At 40.9% G+C, this 24,751-nt stretch overlaps 1 protein-coding gene across 4 annotated transcripts in view; it reads right to left on the bottom strand.

Annotated features, from left to right (window-relative positions):
* Nucleotides 1–9,253: 9,253 nt before the first annotated feature.
* LOC124132868 overlaps nucleotides 9,254–24,751 on the bottom strand; it is a 44,494-nt gene continuing 28,996 nt past the window's right edge. For 3 of the 4 annotated variants that reach the window (XM_048398415.1, XM_048398414.1, XM_048398416.1), the window contains 15 exons: nucleotides 23,806–24,165; nucleotides 23,267–23,314; nucleotides 22,559–22,696; nucleotides 20,885–20,927; nucleotides 17,607–17,692; nucleotides 16,661–17,053; nucleotides 15,804–16,142; nucleotides 15,269–15,316; nucleotides 14,520–14,879; nucleotides 13,985–14,032; nucleotides 13,789–13,836; nucleotides 12,015–12,131; nucleotides 10,120–10,162; nucleotides 9,782–9,831; nucleotides 9,254–9,603 (listed from right to left, as the gene is read on the bottom strand). In XM_048398415.1, the coding sequence (XP_048254372.1) occupies nucleotides 9,491–9,603; nucleotides 9,782–9,831; nucleotides 10,120–10,162; nucleotides 12,015–12,131; nucleotides 13,789–13,836; nucleotides 13,985–14,032; nucleotides 14,520–14,879; nucleotides 15,269–15,316; nucleotides 15,804–16,142; nucleotides 16,661–17,053; nucleotides 17,607–17,692; nucleotides 20,885–20,927; nucleotides 22,559–22,696; nucleotides 23,267–23,314; nucleotides 23,806–24,165 (2,234 nt within the window). In that variant the 3' untranslated portion in view covers nucleotides 9,254–9,490. The remainder of the gene's footprint in view (nucleotides 9,604–9,781; nucleotides 9,832–10,119; nucleotides 10,163–12,014; nucleotides 12,132–13,788; nucleotides 13,837–13,984; nucleotides 14,033–14,519; nucleotides 14,880–15,268; nucleotides 15,317–15,803; nucleotides 16,143–16,660; nucleotides 17,054–17,606; nucleotides 17,693–20,884; nucleotides 20,928–22,558; nucleotides 22,697–23,266; nucleotides 23,315–23,805; nucleotides 24,166–24,751) is intronic. The other variant, XM_048398413.1, reaches the window with a different exon arrangement.

The raw sequence follows: 24,751 nt of genomic DNA, 5'->3' as shown, positions 1-24,751 counted from the left end.
GTTTGTGATGGGTGCCACTGATGGGCAGGATGTGTTTACCTTTTCCACGAACAAATGGTGTCATCACTATTTGATAGTGATTCACAAACACATGCTCATGATGTAGTCGGAATCTAATGAATATGGAAAAGTTCTTTCGCTTTTATAAAAAATATTATCAACTATCGCAAATCAGAATGATCGATTTTCTACAAATAATAACATTAAAGTATTCGATAACTAAAGAATGAAAACCTCTTTCTAATGGTCTCTGAAGCTATGTAAGACAGAAGGTGGACAGGGGGATAGAGCATCGGTTCATCTTTTTAGATGAACATGTGACTTGCCTTTGCATGTGTTTGTGACGGGTGCCACTAATGGGGCAGGATGTGTTAACCTTTTTCACGAACACCTGGTGTCATCACTATTTGATAGTTATTCATAAACACATGCTCATGATTTAATGGAATCTAATGAATATGGGAAAGTTCTTTCGCTTTTATAAAACTATTATCAACTATCGCAAATCAGAATGATCGATTTTCTACAAATAATAACATGATCTAAGGGGGTCACACCATTTCGAGAGTATGAAAATGTAAATCATTGTGTACACCCAGTTGGTTGTATTTTGAATAAACTTGAAGGATCATGTGCAAATCATGGAGATTGAACGAGTTTGTGGGTGCATCTGGTGCTTTGAGAAATGTCAAATTCTAACAAAAACTGACATCCAGTGACGTCGATCACGGCGATCGAACACAACATTTACTCATCCCTGCCCCATCATTAATGCTTTTTGCTTAAATTCCGCGAACGATTCTGTACGAGTCACATGTTTCATCCGACTCGAATGTTGAACATGCCTCGACGTCAACTAAGCCTTGTTGATCATGGAAGAGGCATTGCATGGCTTCAGGACGGTCTGAGTCAGAGAAATGTTGCCCAGAGAATCGATTGTAGCCAAAGTGTGATTGGTAGAGTGTGGCAGAGATTTCAAGTGACCAATTCCATTCAGAATCGCCCTCGTTCTGGAAGACCCAGGTCAACTTCACAACGTGAAGACCGGTATGTCACAAACCTGGCATTGTGTCAACGAACTGTCACAGCAAGACATCTTAGAGATGAACTGCGCCTTGCAACAGGAACCCAAGTGTCTGACCAGACAATCCGTAACAGACTATGGGCCAGCAACATCCGGTCACGGCGCCAAGCAGTTCGGCCACCTCTTCTGCAACATCATCGTAGAGCACGTGCAGACTGGTGTAGACGTCACAGACGCTGGACACGTCCTGAATGGCAGAGAGTGGCACAGACGAATCCCGGTTTGCACTGCAGTTCAACGATGCCAGGATTCGTGTCTATCGTCGTCCTGGGGAACGGTTTGCCGACGTCAACGTCAGACAACGTCACAGGTATGGTGGAGGCTCAGTGATGGTGTGGGCTGGAATTTCTGTTCACCACAGGACACCTCTCTACGTCGTTCAGGGTAATCTGACAGGAATCCGGTATAGGGACGAGATTATTCAACCCCTTGTTCTTCCTGCACTTCGTCAAATTGGACGTGGCGCCATTTTGCAGGACGAAATGCCAGACAATAAATTATTTGACCCTTAACTTCTTTTGAGTAGTATATACAAATATTATCAACCATCGCAAATCAGAACGATCGATTTTAATAGAAATAATAACATTAAAGTATTCGATAACTAAGGATGGAAACCTCTTTCTAATGTTCTCTGATGCTATGTAAGACAGAAGGTGGTGTTGTCTTGGATGAGGAGGATAGAGTATCCGTTCCTTTTACCATGATAAAACTCCAAACCAATCATGACCAAGCCTAATGAGATCTTCGGAGGCAAAACTCAAGATTGATAAGGCAATCCGTGCAATGGTGGATACAGCTTAGTCGAGTTTTACTTCATACGACTTTTAACAATTTGATGTTACATTAGATCTTTTTTAAAAGTACAGGAATAAACATTGCTAGTTTTAAGTATTAACCCTACATCTGAGTTCAGTGTCTAGACGGAGAGTAACTCGTCGAAAAATACATTCAGATAAACCAACCCGACAACTAAATTCTATCCCAATCCACTCTATTAGCCAAATTTACATTTACCCCGTGTCAGTAACATCTATCATCTTTATGAAACCTGGTTGATATTGAAACACGATGTGGATCGTTGTGTTGTCCTTTAACCGTAAAGTACAAACTGTGATGAAGCTATGCGGTGCATGTGTTCTGCAACCTCAATTTAATTCAATGCAACATACACTTTCTTCTTATCGACAAGGCAAGGTAAGGATAAAAACAGTCATATGATATGTGCATTAATTTTCACCAGAGAAACGTTTGAAAAATCATTTTCAATTTTGTCGCTTATTGATGTTGAAATATCAAGGGAGCATATCAAAAGTTAATTTGATGTAAAATACCCTTGCCATTCAAACACCACGTGAGTTAGACAAATAAATTCTGGATATGTTGTATGGGGAATGTTACGGTATGTATAACTTCGTATTATCTGACGTTTGACCAGGCATTTCGTCAAGACATATGCCGATAAAAGCATGCGCTTACTGTATGATTTATGGTAAGGCAGTAAGCGCATGCTTTTATCGGCATATAAAGTTTTCCTCCATCTAAAAAGTCGAGATAGAAATATAAATCAAATCTATTGCATAATGCCTACAACATCCTTTCCAGTGCCTATAACTCTCTCTTCAAAACACTCGCTACAACAAATGTCCACTGTCTACCTTCTCATTTACACACTACGTCAACATTTTCATTTACCTCATTAACTATCAGACAATATTCCAACTCTTCGTCCTCTTTCTCAGTTTATATATTCCACAGGTCAACCAACTGGGACTAAACACAATGTGTACATGCGGGAGGTTGTTGACGCCATTTTGTCGCCTTCGTGCACAATTGCTGCAATTTGTCCTATAGACACACGCACGTCATAAGAGAATACCTGAAGGCTCTGTTTTATAAAATATCTTGACAACGAGGGCCACGTATTATGATTTCGTCACCTCCCATTACTTTCTCTACTGATCTTAGTAAACCTAAATGTCTATTATTTCACTCATTGTAACACCCTCATTACATTATATGGCGGTGAACGGTTACAAGTGTGGGAATGTTGTTGTTTTATGCAACATGTGTCGCACTGAAAAACGTGTCACTGTTGAAAATGTTATATCCTTGCCTGAATTGTACATTTCACGATTCAAACAAGGATTGTGTTGTCGTTGTAAGCAGCCAACGTACGTCATGCTCTGAAGGTCCTTGTACGAACCTAACTTGTATATGTATGCATATATACACTCTGCATAAACATAAACATGCAAGTACATATAATTTCGGTCCTGCATTTGTTTTGCCCTATAAAGAAAAGAATAAACATGTTAACATTTGTGAAAGTTTATTTTACGATTCAGTGTATTATACACCTATCAATATTGCTAAAAGCGGCTTTACTCTTAAGGCTCATTGTATGACCTTAACTTGAATATGTAAGCACACATACGATGTGTGTGGAGATAAAGATGTAATCAGAACTAATGTGACTAGTGACATATGTAAACATGTTAACATCTGTGAAAGTATATTCTATATCAGCATCAATTACTTTTAATCCCTATCACTAGTGCGAAACATACCCTTTGTCTATGTATAAGGGGTTGGCCTTGTTTGGAGTCAGGCATGAAGTACACGTATGTGGACGTGTACCACATGCAGAATACTACAACGGTTCATATACGAACACACCAGTAAAAACAGACAGACAAATTACATGTTGATTTATTTACCTGAGATCTGAATATAATAAAAAGCGGACGCCAGCTTTAATATGTTTAATTCTCCGAACTGACAGCGGGGCAGTCATTCAAAGATTTTATTTAAGGCTCTGTTCTAACTCATGCAGCACTGACACGCCCGTCATATCAGACATTACGACATCAGTATGTTTGTCGTTCCAAACAGTTCTGATAACAAAGTCACATCTATATTGTAACACCCATTGTGTAAAAGAATACAATGTCAAGTCTTACAACGACTCTTACGCTTCCGTAATGTAGGATTAGTAACTAGATCTGTGTTTCTATTTGATTGCATCTTTGAGGAAGTATTGTGCTTTGGTCATATGAATTTTTGTCGTCGTCTGAGGACATGTGCACTTAATTACATTGAACATGAAGGTGTTCATTATACTCTTGTACCTCAAATACAAGTGAGGGTTTCCAACCATGATCAGTAAATCTTTTTTACTTCCATTTCTGAACGAATGTCCAATCAGAACATACGTTGACTTTCATGTCTTAGCAATCACCATTGAAGCATCTAAATGTGACTGTTCTTCGCTGCCTCCTCATTTCACATATTCTGGTATGTTCGTATCTTCTTATACGTGTTGGGAATGTCAGCAGTTTCTCTCTGAAGGGCATAATAGTGATTCCTGTCCACGGGAATTTCGTACTTATTGCCTCAACATATCAATGTCCCTCTGACACCTTTAACTTTGAGGGAAAAGACAGTTTTCATTGAAATATGTTCACATACAAATGTATTTGAATGAAGTGAGTAAGTGAACGCTTGTTTAACAGTCTCAGTCAGCATATATTTCAGGGTTTTACATCAGCCTGTTGATTAAGCCTAATCTAGAACATGCCACTGGGACAAATTGACAAGATGTCAGCTAATTTATTGAGTCTAGTCAGCCAACCATCTTTCGTCAGCTCTTATACCAAGCACGGACCTTCTGGTACATGTACACCTCTGGAGCCACTATTTAGGTTCTCTGTGTTGCACACTTTCATACTTTTGATATACGTTGACAAACTCTGACCTTGTGTTTGGATTTCGACAGGACAGATCACTGTGTCGGGAGTATGTATGCTGTTGTGGTTGAGACAGGATAAATGTTACATGCGCATTAAGATCAATTAACTTGCCAAGAAACCAACGTCATTTTAAAGATCTTTAGCTAGAAACCATTTTCAATTTATGAAATTCTACATATCATTAACATGTTTGTTGAGAAGTTATGAAGTTTTCGAAGTATTAACGTTAGAAAGATGAACCTACTTGGACAATACTGATATTTCTGTGTTTGTGGTTTTCTTGGCACCTGACATAAGGAAATATTTTAATTAACAATTTGAATAAGATAAATATCATAATAAATGTCAATGCTGAGTGTATACTGGATAATGCCATCGATGTGATATTCGGATTGACTTGACTTGACAAATGAAGTCACAAAACTGTACTACGTCCAATACACCGATGCGATATTAACTTGCAAAATAAACTATTCTAATCCTTAAGCTTACATGCATGTTAAGCACAGCCAGAGCTATAACTTTTGGTAACTTCATTCTATATATTTTTTTCAATTGCTGCATTCAGTGGGACACGATTTAGTGCATTCATTGCATATTTCTGTATTTTGTTTACATTCTGGAACCGAACAAACATTGTGAAGAGATATTTTATTTAGATATAGATCCTTCTCGTATGGGTGCTCCCTGTTATTATTGAAGATATTGTTCTGAGGTTAAGAGATTGATCAGATGAGGGCGAAACGTTCACGGATATCATGGCATAAACTTTAGACTGATGATGTTATTTTAAAAATATACCGTGGTATTTCTGCCCAGGCATATATACATTCAAAGATTTGAAACTGCAATTGTTGGTACACTCATGGAAACATTGGACATAAATGGTTCGTCCAAACTTGGCACAACTGTCACTGTAAACCATGCCAGCAGGACGACCACACAAAGATCGGGGACAAAAGCAGTACGATGGCTTCAGGATGGCATATCCATCAGTGATGCAGATATCCCACTCCATCATCCTCATGGGTGACCATGGAATAGATTCGTACCACTGGCAGGTTCAAATGTTAACCACGTTAAACATCTAGACCAGACAATGATTATCCGTCAGCCGTCAGAACTTGCGACAGCTCTCCCCCACACTCAGTGCACTGAGTTTACAACTGGCGACTGCCACACACACACAAAAGTCAGTACCGAGACCATAAGGAACGGCATCCGAGCTGCCAACATGTAGTCACTTATGTCCCCCATTTCGACCAGTTTATCGAGTCGACCTGGTGCAGATCTCATCTCCTGTGAAATAGGCAACAGTTTTCACATGTACTCTCCACTGAAGATTCCCGCTTCTATCTGCAGTTTTATAATTCGTGTTGGGTTCGTGTCCTAAGAATAGCAAGATGCCACTGTGTGAAAGAGACCGGTTTGCACTGATGAACTGGTGTGGCTTTAGCCATTATCACAGTACTCCGCTGTACCATGTTCAAGTTAATCTTACAGTTGTATGGCACATGGAAAAAATTATGCATCTTCAGCGTATTACCAGCCCTGAATGTCATTGGACCAGGAGCCTTCTTGCAGGACGACAATGCAAGACTTCCATTCACCACCTTTCCGCAACATATTGAGCCGCTTATATAATTATTCGCCCGACCATGCACCTATCGATCATCAGAAGGGCGTCCTTGGGGGACGCGTGGGGCAGAACCATCATCAGCCATCAAATCTGCAACAGCCCAACAGTCTAATTCCTCAAAGTAGACTGGCTAGCCATCCCTCTCTCCAGACTCTCCGGACATCAGTGCGACGTCGTTGCTGGGAGTGCATACAACACAGATGTGGTCATACACATTAATTACGCTAACTGACAATGTTTGACTTTATCTTGTTGCCATTGTGTGTTCATCCCCTGCATCCAGGCTCTTTTCGTATTCATTCACTTATTTTCTGCATAGTCTGTAAACAGCAGTGAATGCAATGTTTCCGGAGAGATCAAATGTCAACGTCTGTTTTGTTTTCATGACCTCAGCTCCTGAATATCGGAAATTATCATACTTGTTTGAAGAGGATATGTACGAAACAGATCCAAACAGTGAGCTGACCTCCGGGGTGTGCGTGGCTGCTGCTTCTCAGGGCTGCAGAACACTGGATACAGGTCAGTAGTGTACACATGTAGTGCAGCACAGTCTCTGACTATCAAGTCTTTGTAGTTCTCACTACCACTAAACAAAGATCTTAACACATCATTTTACGGGTCACATCAGAACAACACAGTTCGGGGCAAAACGTTCGTTTCCTCTTCTATAGACACGCTGTCTTCCGTCACGGCGTTGTAAGAGAAAACATGATTCGTAAATAAACCAGACGCGTCTCCAGTTTCTGAAGGTCCATATCCGAACGTTGGTGCACCACCTGAGTCGTTGGCGTCGATGTTCGTGGCGTAAAACAGGTTCCAATAAGTGGTCTTCTTGCACGTAGACCGGCCTCTCGTAGACGGTTCCTAATTGTTTGAGCTGACACTCTTCTCAAACCTGGCACCTGTGTTGCAGTGACGGTAGGTGTGGCTAGCCGATTACGTAGGTGGGTGACCCAGATGAAGCGATCCTGAGGTGGTGTGGTAACCTTTGGCCTACCACTTCTGGGGCGATCTTCAGTTGCATGAAACTGTGTGTATCGGCTCTATAGTCGGGAAATCGTTGTTTTATGAACATTAAGGTGGCGGGCAACGTTTCCAAAGCTTTGTCCGGCCTATATACGACCAATGGCGATATTTCGATCTGCAGCACTCAACCGTGGCATATTCGACCTGGTCTTTCGGTGAAATTGATAGAGTGAATCGCTAATCAACAGCTTTTATAAACCCATACTTCTACTGCTCTTTCCATGAATTGCACGTGCATGAGGCTTTTGGCATGGGCCACGTGAAAACTTTGCTCACTATGTTAAAGTAACAATAAAATGCCCTTGTACACGAAAATTGGTGTGTTTGGGCGCTTACGTTAATAAACAGTGTACATGGTATAAGTGCATGTTAGAAAAATTGTATTTACAATCAATATTTTTTCTTCTTGGGGTTTTCTCACCTTTTCAGACTGGGGTTGCGTTTCTTTTTTGAGAGAGTGTATTAACAGAAGTGCATGGAAACAACGCCATAGGCCGCTTGCAGGCAGAGGACTCCCGATCAGCTGTAGCCTTGGTTTTCAATGTAGCGCCCAGCACCATCACAAGGCTATGGGATCGGTTTCAACAGCATGGGTCAACACGTGATCGGCCAAGGTCGGAACGACCAAGAGTAACCACCCCCGGCCAAGATCGCTACATCCGACTGCGCCACCTACGTGAAAGGACGACCACAGCCACCTCAACCGCATTCGAAATGCCCCGACTGCGCAAAATCTCCGACCCGACCGTACGAAACCGTTGAAGAGCAGCAGGTCTTCCTGTTCGACGCGTCATATTGAGTCGACAACATCGTCAACAACGACTGCATTGGTGTCGTCAACACAGGGTATGGCCTCAACTGCGATGGAGAGATGTCTGGTTCAGCGACGAATCAAAATTTCTCCTCCATCGAGGAGATGGAAGAGCACGGATCTACAGACGTCGGGGAGAACGTTACGCCGGAAACTGCGAACAGGAAGTGGACAGGTTGGGTTTGGGTAGCGTTATGATCTCTCATCATCGCAGGACAGGTTTGGTCCATATCCAGGGCAATCTTACGGCTCAACGATACACCAACGAGCCTGTCAACACAACAGCAACATTGATGTTGTCCCCTGGCCCTCCAGATCCCCGGATTTGACTCCGATAGAGCACCTGTGGGATGATTTGGATAGACGGCTACGCCGACGTCAACCAGAAACCCAGACGTTGCAGCATGTTGGCTTTTGCGTTGCAGACCAAGTGGGTTATCATTCCGCAGAATGTGATTCGCATACTCGTCTCTTCCGTGGAAAGGAGATGTCAGGCTGCTATCGATTCCGACGGGGGATATAGGCGTATTTGACGTAGGTTCACCTTGAACTTTTCCTATTTACTGATAACTGAGATGACTACAATCACCAAGTTCTCTCGACAACAGTTTGGCTCAAAACCTTGTACGGTTCCTCGTATATATGTAATTTCCTACCTCACACAAATCTGGCTTTGCGTTTCTTTTTTTGAAGAGTTTGTAATCAAATGGTACACAATCGTTGTTACCATTATTAAAGTTTCAAATATTCTGCAAAACTCTTTTAAAGCATTTTGTTTAAAATAATCCGAGGAAGATTTTTTCTCAGCGAAGGAATATGCCATGAAGGAGTTGAGAGGTTGTGTGTTTGGTTCACAGTAAGTTCACACTGCAATAGAAAACATGTATCACTACACACGATCTGTACGTAAGATTTCGACAAGTTTCTTATGTTAATTTGAATGCATTTATTTCTTGAATAATGTGAGAATGATAAATGTAACTCATGACTCGTGTTTGTTAAAATGGGAAATATCAACCTCGCCAAAGGCTCGGCAAATACAGAATGATTAACTAAGACTCGTTTGATATTTTCCAAACTAAAAAATCCTTCCGATGAATTTTCATGTCTGAGCAAATGTCCAATCAGCGTCGACATTGCATCGGAATTTCACGTGGTAGCTGTTCTTCGCTGCCTCCTCATTTCACATATTCTGGTATGTTCGTATTTTCATACGTGTTGGGAATGTCAGCAGTCTCTGTTTGAAGGGCATTGTAGTGATTCCTGTCCACAGGAATTTCGTACTCATCGCCTGCACATTTGCAGAAATATATAATGTAAGTACATTAGAAAATATTCCTGGGATATATATAAGTCAGCTCTAACATCAAGCATGTAACCACATAAGCCTTTTGTTGTCTGGCATTACCAGTTATCTTTTCTCTGTTGGACATTTGTGTACTAATTATATACATTGACTAAACCCTGACCTTGTGTTTGCATTCCGACAGGTGCGACCGCTGTGGCAGGGGTCTGTATGCTGTTGTGGTTGAGACAGAGTAAATGTTACATGCGCATTAAGATCCATATATAAGCCAACAAACAAAGAACATTTTAAGCTCTTTAGCTTGAAACCATTTTCATGCTGTTATGATTCAGGCTAAATATTATGACGAATTATCACTGCTGCAGACACATTTAATTCGTATATTTCGACGTTCATTAATATCCATATAACAAAACAAGGACATTATAAACAATCTGACTAGAATCCATTTCAAATTTGTTCTAAATGCTTCCAAGATTATTGCTGGAAAGATTAACCTACTTGGACATTACTGGCGTTTCTGTATTACTTGTTTTCTTGGCTCCTGAAACAGGGAAATATTTTAATTAATACTGTGAAGAGAAATGTGATAATTAATGTTAATAACACAATGGAAAATGTTATTGATGTGATAATCTGATAAACTTTACATGTCACCTAGCAGTAACCCCTTTAAATAGGTCCCATACACTGATACGATGCCAAATTGCAAAGTGGAATACTACCTAATTTTAATAGTTATATGTATATCGAACACATTCGTTACTTATATTGCCCTCTTTGCTGTATTCAGCGTAGTATGATTTGGTTCACATTTGTTTGTTTGTTTCTGTTTTGGTTTCAACGTTCATTAGACACACCGTCATGTGAAGACAGTTTTTCATTTTGATATATATCCTGAATGGAAACACCCTGTATTTAATGAAGACGTTGGTTCGTTTGTTACGTAAGCGAAGTTCATAAAGGTGTCCATAGATATTATGATTTTTCAGCAAATGTTGCACTGATTTTAGTCCAAGCAAAATTATGATTCAGAAGAAATGAAAAGTTTCACCCATACCAGCCAAATGCAATAGTGCACGAGGAAGTGGTGATTTTTGGTTATCTTATCACTGCATAGGCTATGAATAGAGCGGCCAGAAGTGATGCAGGTTTCAGACGTTGACCACTTCGGTGAAACCCACGAGCACGGGTATGGTGCTGACAAACCTAGAGACATAATCGGGGCGAACCGGGATTCGAATCCACAATCATATAAGTTTCTGGCGTGCCCAAGGGACGCAACTTTGCACAGCGAATCGCGGCGCCTTAGACGACTGGGCCACCCATGTCCCCGTCAGCAAGATGACCACAGTGCATCTTAGAAGGGAAGGATAGTAGGATTGCTCCAGGATGACCTATCGATTAGTGTTGCGGCAAGGCGTCTGCCCAGTAAGGGAAAGATTTCAGGGTGCAAGGTAGACCAGCACAAACGTCAGTACCCAGTCCATCTGGATCCACCTCAGACCTTCCAACATCCGGTCAAGGTTTCTAGCTGTTCGACCAATGTTGGTGCTTTTTGCAAGTACTCTTAACTGATGAATCCCTTTTCTGTCGGGTTCGTGTACTGAGGCGACCCGATGAACGGTTTCAAGATGCCACTGTGCATGAGAGGGACCTGTTTAGTGGTGGATCCCAAATGATCTCAAGAGGCTTTAGGAATCATCAAAGGACTCCCCTCCATCATCTTCATGCCAATCCTACCGATGTTGGACACAGGGATGAAATTCTCAATCTCCTATTAGTTACCAGCTTTGAACGTCATTGGACCAGGAGCCATCTTGCAGGACGACAATGCATGACCCCGCAGTGGGCACCATCTTCCTGCGACAGAATGTTTCCTACAATGCATTCGCCTAATCGTGCACCCTCCGAACATCTATGGGACGTCTCTGGAATGAATGTGCAGCCGAACCATCCTAAACTAGCAAATCTACAACAGCTGTTCCAATTCCTTCAAGCGGAGGGCACCGACGTTGTGGTCTAACGTCTGACCAGAAAGTGGACGGTCGGTGGTTATGAGTGCAACAATCGTGAACTAGATGTTAAATCCTGTTTCACCTCACTGCCTCACAACCAGCCATACCAACAAGGCAAGCTGCAGACATAATTGAACCCAATGGTCTTATCTTCTGACGACCAAGTGTGCCCAGGCTGTTATGGGGAGTATATGAAGAATATCTAATCCTTGGTAGAACTCCAAGCCTGGGGAATCGATTCATTCGTGGCAAATGAAATAGTCCAGTGTTGTATGACATCATATCTCTGAGTTAAACGTACTGTTCGATATACACCATAATTTTAATCTCTTGGTACACTCGAGCTTTCAATAAACATGTTTCACGTAAAGTACTCACCTAACAGCCACCCAGCCACTGTGTTCCTATAGATGAAGGTCAGACACAGACAGATAACGATCACGACCAACATTACACCAACACCTATAGCCACTCCAACACCAAGAGAGTCATCCCCTTTAATTACAAAAAAAAATGTTTGTATATAGTTATTTTTATACATATGCTCGATGAAAAATGTAGTTTATCTGCACAAACTATGCCTTAGCTGCAATACTAAAGTTGCCATTACAGAATGTTTTTCTAGTTGTTAAACTTCCACTTACTGTGTACATTTGTAACATAATGCAGACATCGAAACAAACATATAAATCAGAATTAAGATATATTGGACAAATATGTCACGTTGTTGTACATTATCAGAACATGTGGTACCTGAATAATGCCAGCTAATAATCCTATCGAGGTATAGCAACGAGCGCAAACTCTACTGTATGCAATGAGGGCAAGACTTCATTATATCATTAGCTTTTTCGTTGTGCATATTTCAATAATGTTTTGTATTTTGAGTTTGCAGATGCAGCTACTGCCCCTTGTGTCGCGTGCTCCTTGCCCTGAACGAAGCTTTCCGCGAAATATTTCCTTGATAGCTTCTCTCGATCAGATGATGCTTTTGTGTTGACATTCTGACCCACTGCAGATAGTCAGTGTTGATTATCCCATTACTGTTGCACAAACCCAACGCTCTAATTTTGCCAACTAAGAACACCCAACTGATTGGGTATGAAGCCAAATCATCCTGAAATTCATCGTGGATCAAAGTGATGGGCAGAGACCTGCAGATAACTAAGCAAAAGGTTCGTGAAAATTTTCAGTCGGGGTTGGTTTGTGATCTTGTTTCAACATTCTGGGTACCCATCTCACTGACAGCGCATGTGTGTGTTTTTGTGAAGAATGTCTGTAGTAATATTTACTTTTTACATGACCTTTGTATGTAGGTACTTAATCACGTTAATCATTTCTGTTTTCTTCATGTTCGCAGTTTGTCTTACGCCCTTCAGATTCCACAGTTGACTTCTCGAAGGCAGATACAGTCATCAGTCTATAGTTTCGTGCTATGTCTTTCAAGATACGATATTCTTTATACACATTTCAACGCTCCACATTACACAAAGCAATATCTTTCAGGCCACGATATAAATCTTTAAATAGTACTAGTGTTCTATTAACTCTTTTTTGGCAGTATCCCTCATAGCAGATAAAATGCATTATTTTTGTGAACTGTACTAATTCAGACAATGTTAATAGGCATTATTTGTCAGACTTCCACAGCTGTGGTCGATTGATAGATATTTCCTTAGACACTGACTGTTGCTTCATTTTTGCGACACCAAACTCGCGACTTGGAGACGTGTGGGAAATTGCAGCAATTGTTTTTGTAATGTTATTTTCCTGATATTGAATACTCACAGATATAACTTCAACTCCATGATATACATAGACAAACATATATTACAGCATATGCACCTTCAACTTGTTATTCTTTTGGAGAACATCTGATTATGTTTATCCCAACAGGCGTTAATGTTTTAAATTGTCATATCTCCTTGTAGTCACTTTGGTGACGCGACCTTCGAGTTTTTTTCCCATTTTGTAGCAGTTAGATCGTTAACAGCAAGTAAACATGCAACATTATCTATTTGTGAGTCACACTAATTCAAACAGTGCTGGAACGAAAGTCATGTCAGAGTTTCACATATATGATCCATAAGTGAATTACTTCTCACACAGGTCAACCACTCACAGTTGCTTTGTTTCACTTCAGCAAACCCACCTGTTGTAGACGTTTCGGGACGTGATGTTGGCCCTGGCGGTTGTTGACCTGGAAATCAAGACAAAGTTGTAGTTGTTAGTAAATACGTCTAACCATGGCGTACCAAAATGAAATTTCCAACTGTGATCCGTAAGTGAATTACTTCTCAGATTCGTTTTCCACTAATCCTTGCTTTGTTTCACTTCAGCAAACCCACCTGTTGTAGACGTTTCGGGACGTGATGTTGGCCCTGGCGGTTGTTGACCTGGAAATCAAGACAAAGTTGTAGCAGTAAGGAAATAAGCCTGACCCAAGCCTGAATTGCACTGAACCAGTGAACTTTTATCTTTATCGTTGTCTGGCTAACATTTGTGTTCAATTTCATAATGTATATGGCGTTACAAAAAATCACATAGGCCTAATCCAGATGCCAAAAATGAATTTTCCAACTGCATGATGTACATGGTATAACAGATTTAATATGAGCCTGACCCTGATCCCAAACGGAAATTACAAAGTGTAATTATGGCCTTGATGTGTGAATGGTTGCTGTTCTGATATTGAAGCCTTACACACATTTCAGTTCAGGTTCAAGATGTACGTGGGGTAGATGATATAACTGATGTATTTTCCCGACAATTTTAAGCACAAACTCCCGCTATGTATAAACTTTAAATTCAAGTAGTTTCATTTCTTGATCTGCAAACCAAATACGTAAAAATGTTGAAGCAATCCTAACTATGAAATCTTACCAATAACAAGAACTGTCTTGTTGTCACTGTAGTCTTCACTAATGACAGAACACCTGAATTGTCTCCCATTGTCTAGATTCGAGACTGTATGAAGCAGTGTTGACGCCCCGTTGTTCTGGCATCCCCCTGACACAGACACGGGAGAAGGAGGGTCGTAGGTGATGTTTTGGTCGTTTGGATATCGTGTCCAGGAGGCGAAATCGTTGTCTATAAATCGCCACTCCCATGTCCACAGGTTCTGGAGATTGTTCACATTAAACTGGTTCCCAATCCTCCCAGTGCATCTGAATGAGATCAGCTGACCATTGTCATAACTGACTCTGTCGGGAGTGGGGAACATCTCTATTTGCTCTGGGTAAGCTGTAAGGAAAATACAATATATGTGTATCAAAAAAAGACAAGAACTATCTTGTTGTCATTATATTCTTCATGGATGGTGGGGGTGGGGGGTGTTTTTCTTTTGGAGAACATCTGATTATGTTTAGCCCAACAGACGTTGATGTTTTAAATTGTCATATCTCCTTGTTGTCACTTTGGTGACACGACCTTCGATTTTTTTCCCATTTTGTAGCAGTTAAATCGTTAACAGCAAGTGAATATGCAACATTATCTATTTGTGAGTCACACTAATTCAAACAATGCTGGAACGAAAGTCATGTCAGAGTTTCACATATATGATCCATAAGTGAATTACTTCTCACACAGGTCAACCACTCGCAGTTGCTTTGTTCCACTTCAGCAAAACCCACCTGTTGTAGACGTTTCGGGACGTGATGTTGGCTCTAGAGGTTGTTGACCTGGAAATCAAGACAAAGTTGTAGCAGTTAGTAAATAAGCCTGACCCAAGCCTGAATTGCACTGAACCAGTGAACTTTGGTCTTTGTTGTTGTCTGGCTTACATTTGTGTTCAATTTCATAATGTATATGGCGTTACAAAAAAATCACATCGGCCTAATCCAGATGCCAAAATGAAATTTCCAACTGCATGATGTACATGGTATAACAGGTTAAACATGAGTCTGACCCCGATCCCAAACGGAAATTTCCAAATGTAATTATGGCCTTGATGTTTGAATGGTTGCTGTCCTGATATTAAAACCTTACACACATTTGAGTTCAGGTTCAAGATGTACGTGTGATAGATGATATAACTGATGTATTTTCCCAACAATTTTAAGCAAATACTCCCTCTATGCATAAACGTTAAATTCCAGTAGTTTCACTGCCTGATCTGCAAACCAAATACGTAAAAATGTTGAAGCAATCATAACTAGTAAATCTTACCAATAACAAGAACTGTCTTGTTGTCACTCTTGTCTCCACTAAGGACAAAACATCTGAACTGTCTCCCATTGTCTAGATCCGAGACTGTATGAACCAGTGTTGACGCCCCTGTATACTGACACCCCCCTGACCCAGACACGGGAGTAGGAGGGTCGTAAGTGATGTTTTGGTCGTTTGGATATCGTGTCCAGGAGGTGAACTCCCATGTCCACAGGTTCAAGAGATTGTTGTCATCAAACTGGTTCCCGATCCTCCCAGTGCATCTGAATGAGATCATCTGACCATTGTCATAACTGACCCTGTCGGGAGTGGGGAACATCTCCATTTGCTCTGGGTAAGCTGTAAGATAAATACAATATATGTGTATCAAAAACGAGAACTATCTTGTTGTCATTTTAGTCATCATGAATGGGGCATGGGTGGCCCAGTCGTCTAAGGCACCGCGATTCCGCTGGTTCCGATGATTGATGGTTCGATTCCCGGTTCGTCCTGATTATGTTTCTAGGTTTGTCAGTACCATACCCGTGCTCGTGGGTTTCATCAAAGTGTCCACAGGTTCTGGAGATTGTTTTAATCAAACTGATTCCCGAAGCCCCCAGTGCATCTGAATGAGATCAGCTGACCATTGTCATAACTGACTCTGTCTGGAGTGGGAAACATCTCTAATTGCTCTGGGTAAGCTGTAAGATAAAGACAATGTATGTGGATGTTCTGGAATATAAGAAATTTATGAAGAAGAATGACAAATACTAGGATAAAGAGTAATATGTTTCTATCAAATGTGCAAACTGATCTTCTCCGTGAAATCTTCAGGACACCAAACATATGTTAGTTCTGGTGAATATATTCATGCATACTTCTGGCTGTGATGTTGGCAGTTCCCTCATCATTTCCACTTCCAGCTGACCCTGCCAAGTATGATGTTTTACAGTAGTATGTAGAAGCAGCATCAGTACATCTCAGATCTGTCAGGATGAACTGTATGCTGCCTGTTGCTCCAGTAATAGAACCTGAGGCTGTCATCCGCTGTTGTAGACTTGTGTCCACAACTGTTACTGACGAATCTCCACTGCTTACTTGTATTATAAGCTGATCAGGATCAGTAGTAGTATATTTCTTGCCAATCTGTATGTTAAACACTTGTGTTATCCAAGGTGCATCTGGACTACACCTTACAGTCAGTTGGGATGTTGGGCTACTTCCCCCAATAGTTATTTGTGCTGGTGATGTGTTCAGTCTTGCCCCTGTGACTGAGAAAGAAAACCTTGTGTTCATATCAATGACAGATGCAAAAATGGACAATTCAACAAAATGTAGGGTGATTCTCTCATGTAAAATATCTGTTGTGAAAAGTATATTACATTGTAACGCACCACTGTAAGTCAAAAACGTATGACTCTTCGTATAGTTTCTACATATGTGGCGCATTCCAGGCAGCACAGATCACTATTTGAGGGCCTGTGGTTAAAATGGCTGATTCTGCATACCTTGTAAGTACGTTGTCTTAGGACACGTTGATTAAACATCTGACATTAGAGAAGGCAGATTTGGTTTTAGTTTCAGATGTACACGAGTGAATATGTTCGCACAACTAACAGATCCTATGGAACATACATCGTCATTGCTTTGTCTATATTCAGGTACGATTGTGCATATTCGGCCCCTTTTCTGCCACTTTACCACCTGATGCCTTCTGAAATACCATGACAAAAAATTAAGTGATGATATTTGATTTACATTGAACAATTAAAACAATTACAGCTGATAACTATGTTTATATGCCAGCACTAATTGTGTACTCACTTCCAGGGAGAAAGGTCATGAAAATCAGACAACAAAAGGTATGACAAGGCGTCATGCTTCTTTCTGCAAAAAGTGAATTTCTGTTCCTGAAACAAGTTCATGAATACCAAAAACAAGAGGAAACACAGCTTTTTCTAGATCAGATCTAATTATACCTGTGTTATATTTACAGAATGTATTTGTCACAGCAGTGAACACTCTATTTGCTGAGCTGCTGCATAATAACATCAGAAGTGATATGTATCATAGACATGTATTGATGTACATAGTTTTGGTTTCAAATATTATTTACCAGCATGCTCAATAACCCTCCTCCATTCTCAGTTTTTGAATTAATCCATCCTATCTCCCAAATGGCGTTAAACATACTATATCGAAGTGAACAACATTGGTAAAATGGAGATTACCTAGGTATATGAGAAAATGATGTACAGGAAGACAGGCAGTGCCAATAACACACAAAACAATGGTAAAGGTCATCACGCAGCTTCTCAACAGGATGTGTTAGTCACTGATCATTACAATCGTACGCAGTATCGACGTATGCGTACATACTTTTCATGTATCTAACTTCGTCCATGTTAGCATAGATACGTACACAAAGCTTTTCATCTATCAGTACATAGACGTAAAAAATGTAGTCAACCTTTCAGCATTGTTGATACAAATGTCGAACTGTATCTTGAAACACGTAACAGTAGCTGCACATGTGAATTCACCCACCATTGGGAATCCCAGCCTGCACGATTTACTTCCTTGTTGAATGCAAAAACTATGACATCTGCGGTATTGTACACCACACCTACGTAATCGCGGGTCATGGTGACACGGTGTCAGCAGGGTGAAATTATATTTGTGTTTATAAAAGGATATCCCACCGTATAGCGATGGTTCGGGTTCGGGTAATATTCAGGACGAAGTCTAAATGGATACCAACATAAAACAATAAGTAAAGAGGCCTTCCCTTACTGTCTTTATATCGATCATAACATTGGCTGTGAACACTAAACACACCTACCTGTACATGTTATTTAGCCCGTCTGCACAATTTTCTTCCTTGTTGAACGCTTAGTCTCGTGATAGCAGCAGTATGAATCAATTTACAATTCATGGCTGAAAATTTCTAAGCCTAAGTGGGATATCTCAATCGGATTGAAACAAACTTTTGCCACCAACAAGTACAATCATTTTAATGAATCATAGACATAAGAAATGCAACTATAGTGTTATTATTGTCTTTGCACCAGACCATCTTGTGAACCTATCCATTGAAATCACCAGAAATGGACAAAACTGGCTATAGGTCAGTCATCAAGTACCTGCAACTGAAAGGGCTAACTCCAACACCGATACATGCTGACATGCTCTCCACTTTAGGGGATGATGCCCCTTCCTTTTTTCGCTGTAAAGAAGTTGGCTGCGGAATAAAAGCGTGGCAGAGAGAGCCATGACGATGACCCGCGTCCAGGAAGGCCTTCAACAGCAACCATTCCTGAAAACATTACCCGGGTGCATGATATTTTGATGGCTGATCGACGATAGACCACTCGACATATTGCTAGTGTTGTGGGCATCTCTCATGAGAGGGTTGAGCGCATTATCACAAACGAGTTGGGAATGACAAAAGTTCCTGCAAGATGGGTGCCAAAGCTCTTGACAGCGGATCCGAAACGTGTCAGATTCCTGACGTCCCGTGACAATTTATGCCGTTTTGAAGCAGATCCCGATGTTTTTTGGGCCCGATTTGTAACAATGGATGAGACCTGGATTCATCACTTTCAACCAGAAACCGAAATTCAGTCTAAACAATGGAAGCATCCGGAATCACCGCCCCCCCCCCCCCCCCCCCAAAGCCAAGTCGGTTCCTTCTGCGGGAAAGGTGATGGCTTCAGTCTTTTTGGATTCCAAGGGTATTCTGCTGATTGGCTATCTTGAAAAAGGCCAGACTATTAATAGAAGATATTATGCTGACCTACTGAAACAGTTGCGTGAAGCTATCGAAGCTAAGCGACGGGGAATGCTCACTAAAGGAGTCCACCAAAACAATGCTCCTGTTCACATATCGGTGGTTGCCATGTCAGCAATCCATGATTGTGGCTTCGAACTCATTGACCATCCCCCTTAGTCACCCGATTTGGCCTCGTCAGACTTCCACCTGTTTCCCAAAATTGAAAAGGAACTAGTCGGTCGCCATTTTCCTAGTAATTATGACCTCATTTCCGCTTCGAATGACTTTTTTAGGGTGGCTGAAGAAAATTTCTTCGTGACCGGCATCCAGGACTTGCAGCATTGCTGGCAAAAGTGTGTAAACCTGGAAGGGGACTATGTGGAGAAATAAATGAAAACCATCGACTTGGTACGGGTCTTTCACAGTTAGGCTTAGAACTTTTAAGCCAGCCCTCTTGTCAAGGGAGCACATCAAAAGAATATTTGATGTAAATACCCTTGCCATTCAAACACCACGTGAGTTAGACAAATTAATTTTTGATATGTTGTGTAGAGGATGTTACTGTATGCATTAACTTTGTATCATCTGACGTTTGACCAGGCGTTTCATCAAGACATATGCTGATAGAAAGATGCGTTTACTTTCTGGTTTATGTAATACAACAAGGAAATAAACAGTGTGAAAACAGGAGTAAACGAAAATGTCAGAGACAGTTTTTTATGGCAACTGTTTCACGACCTAAGTTTTTTTTACATACAAACTTATACCTGTCAGTATCGATTGAATATTGAATATGAATGGTAAATGGTTCATGGGACGTTGAGCCCACATTGGTTCATGGGAAGGCATATTTATCTGTACACATTTACACGGTTTGTATTTATTAGGAAAGATAATGTTTACCTCCATCTAAAGGTTGAGATAAGAATATAGATTAATCTATTGCATAATGCCTACAACATCCTTGCAGGCCCCTATAACTCTTTCTTCAAAACACTTGCTACTCCCTGACAACAAATGTCTGCATGTACACCTCTGGAGTCACTATTTGCACACTTTAATAAATTTGATATACGTCGACAAACTCTGACCTTGTGTTTGGATTTTGACAGGAGAGATCACTGTGGCGGGAGTCTGTATGCTGTTGTGGTTGAGACAGGATAAATGTTACATGCGCATTAAGGTCAATATAATAGCCAACATTCCAACGACATTATAAAGCTTCTTAGCTAGAAACCAATTTCAATTTGTGAAATTCTACATATCATTAACATGTTTGTTGAGAAGTTGGGAATTGTTTGAAGTATTAATGTTAGAAAGATGAACCTACTTGGACAATACTGATATTTCTGTATTAGTGGTTTTCTTGGCACCTGAAACAAGGAAATATTTTAATTAATAATGTGCAATAGGATAGATATAATGATAAATGTCAAAACTGTATGTCTACTGGATAATATCATTGATGTGATATTCGGATGGACTTGACTTGACATTTGTTTCAATTTCTTCATTCTGTGGGATATAATTTAGTGGATGCATTGCATATTTCTGTTTTTTGTTTACATTCTGGAACCGACCTAACATTGTGAAGTGTTATTTTATTTTGATATAGATCCTTCAAAACAGAAGTATGGGAGCTCCCTGTGATTAATGAAGATATTGTTCTGAGGTTAAGAGATTGATCAGATGAGGGGGAAACGTTCACGGATTTCATGGCATAAACTTTAGACTGATAAAACGTGGTCTTTCTGCCCAGTTGAAACTACAATAGAGCACGAGCGAGTGGTGGTTATTGGTACACTCATGGAAACATCTGACATAAATGGTGCGTCCAAACTTGGCACAGCTGTCACTGTGAACCATGCCAGCAGGACGACCACACAAAGATCGGGGACAAAAGCAGTAGGATAGCTTCAGGATGGCATATCCATCAGTGATGCAGATATCCAACTCCATCATCCTCATGGGTGACTATAGAATATATTCGTACCACTGGCAGGTTCAAATGTTAACCACGTTAAACATCTAGACCAGACAATGATTACCCGTCAGCCTTCAGGACTCGCGACAGCTCTTCCCCACAGTCAATGTACTAAGGCTACAACTGGGGGCTGCCACACACTCAAAACTCAGTTAAACTGCAGTACAATAATTCGTGTCCATGAGAATCCCTGGTAAATAGAATCAAGATGCCACTGTGTTAGAGAAACCAGTGTGGTGTTGATTCACTTATGATCTTGGGTGGCTTTAGCCATCATCACATGTACAGTACTCCCCCGTACCATGTCAACGTTACTGTTGTAAGATACATTCTCCACCCCCAGGGTATTACCAGCCCTGAAAGATATTGGACAAGGAGCCTTCTTCCAGGACAATGCCAGACTTCACAGAGCTGGAGATGTTACTGCCTTTCTGCAACATATTGACCAGCTTGCTCGCCCGGTCATGCATCTATCGAACACCTGTAGGACGTCCTTGGGGAAGCGTGCGGCAGAACCATCGTCAGCCATCAAATCCGCAACAGCCCAACACTCTAATTCCTCCAAGGAGACTGGCTAGCCATCCCCCCAATTCTCTCTGGACATCAGTGCGAGGTCGTTGCTGGGAGTGCATACAGCACAGATGTGGTCATACACATTACACGATCTGACCATGTAAGTCTTTGCCTTATGATCAGTGTGTGTTCATTCCCTGCATCAAGGCTCTTATAGCATTTATTCCCTTATTCAAAAGTGTGTATGCATAAATGATTGCACTTGTTTCAAAGAGAACGTATGTCACCGTCTGTATGGTTTTCATGGCATCAGCTCGTGAATACAAGATGTCCCTATACTTGTTTGAGAAGGATATGTAAGGAATGGATCCATGGCAGAACCCCAATGCTAGGTGAATCGTCTTATAGATGCATGTGTAATGATCAAGTGTTGTATGACGTCATACATCTAAGTTATATGCATTTTACGTTAGAAGAACTGTTAAATTTCCACCATCCTTTACTCACCCGATATGCAGTTTGCTATTTCGTCCCTGAAGAGGAAAGCCAAACCCAGACAGATGGCATCCACGACCAGCATCACACAGACACCTATAGCCACTCCACCACCAAGCGAGGATTCCTGGCTGTTTTGTATACATATCGCTGTCATTTAAAATAAAATATATGCATTTCTTAAAATATGTAAAGGATGTACACAATTTCCATTAAATCTGCACTTTACATTATCTTCACAAACTATAGCATTGTTGCAATACAAATTTAACTAAACCAATTTAACCATCAGTGGTTCGTTAAAGCTGACAATACCTCAAGATTTTCTAATTTGGATGTTTCATTTGTTGTGTACATTCTTACCATGATGACTATGAAATATGTCACGTGGTTGTATAATATAAGAAAATGTACAGAAATATATCACCTTGATATTGCCTAATAATTCTGTGGACATAGGACAGAGAATGAAGAGTATTCTGTACACAGTGATGAAAAGAAAGTCTTTTCCCAATAAATCGGAAACAAAAGCTCCAGGTCTGTTTCAAATGTAACGTCAAATATGTATATTTTTGTGTAGCACTAAGTAAAACATTTCCATCAGGAAAGACGTGAGTGAGACGTGTCATGTGAAAATTTCACAGATGTGATCCGTAAGTGAATTACTTCTCAGATCCGTTTACCACTAATCGTTGCTTTGTTTCACTTCAGCAAACTCACCTGTGGTAGACGTTTCGGGACGAGATGTTGGCCCTGGCGGTTGTTGACCTGGAAATCAAGACAAAGTTTTAGCAGTAAGGAAATAAGCCTGACCCAAGCCTGAATTGAACTGAACCGGTGAACCTTTATCTTTGTTGCTGTCTGGCTAACATTTGTGTTCAATTTCATAATGTATATGGCGTTACAAAAAATCACAAAGGCCTAATCCAGATGCCAAAATGAAATTTACAACTGCATGATGTACATGGTATAACAGATTAAATATAAGCCTGACCCCGATCCGAAACGGAAATTCCAAATGTTATTATGGCCTTGACGTTTGAATGGTTGTTATCCTGATATTGAAACCTTACAGACATTTGAGTTCAGGTTCAAGATGTACGTGGGATAGATGATATAACTGATGTATTCTCCCGACAATTTTAAGCAAATACTCCCGCTATGTATTAACTTTGAATTCAAGTAGTTTGACTGGTTGATCTGCAAACCAAATACATGTACGTAGAAATGTTGAAGCAATCCTAACTATGAAATCTTACCAATAACAAGAACTGTTTTGTTGTCACTGTAGTCTTCACTAATGACTGAGCACCTGAACTGTCTCCCACTGTCTAGATTTGAGACTGTATGAAGCAGTGTTGACGCCCCGTTATACTGACACCCCCCTGACACAGACACGGGAGTAGGAGTCTCATAGGTGATGTTTTGGTCGTTTGGATATCGTGTCCAGGAGGTGAACTCGTTGTCTATAGATCGCCACTCCCATGTCCACAGGCTCTGGAGATTGTTCTCATTAAATTGGTTCCCGATCCTCCCAGTGCATCTGAATGAGATCAGCTGACCATTGTCATAACTGCCCCTGTCGGGAGTGGGGAACATCTCTAATTGCTCTGGGTAAGCTGTAAGATAAAGACAATGTATGTGGATGTTCTGGATAATAAGAAATTCATGAAGAATAATGACAAATACTAGGATAAAGAGTAATGTGTTTATATCAAATGTGCAAATGGGGCATGGTTGGCCCAGTCCAAGGCGCCGCGATTCCGCTGTGCAGAGTTGCATCCCTTGGGCGCGCCAGAAGCCTATGATTGTGGGTTCGAATCCCGGTTCGCCCCGATTATGTTTCTAGGTTTGTCAGCACCATACCCGTGCTCGTGGGTTTTATCAAAGTGGTAAACGCCTAATACCTGCATCACTTCGGGCTTTCCTCCCACATTAAGCTGACACGCCACGATATAACTGGAATACTGTGGAAAGTGGCGTTAAACCCAACTCAGTCGTTATCTCATGAATGACAGAACATATGAACTGTCTCCCATTGTCTACATTCGAGACTGTATGAAGCAGTGCTGTTTGTTTGTTGACGCCCCTGTATACTGACTTGCCCCTGAGACAGACACGGGAGAACGATGGTCGAAGGTGATGTATTGGTTGTTGGGATATCGTGTCCAGGAGGTGAACTCGTTGTATATGTCCGCCACTCCC

This window comes from Haliotis rufescens, unplaced genomic scaffold, assembly GCF_023055435.1.
Source record: "Haliotis rufescens isolate VD_foot unplaced genomic scaffold, xgHalRufe1.0.p SCAF_18, whole genome shotgun sequence".
NCBI lineage: Eukaryota > Metazoa > Mollusca > Gastropoda > Lepetellida > Haliotidae > Haliotis > Haliotis rufescens.
The sequence above is the reverse complement of the archived record's forward strand: the minus strand, read 5'-3'. Positions and strand labels throughout refer to the sequence as shown.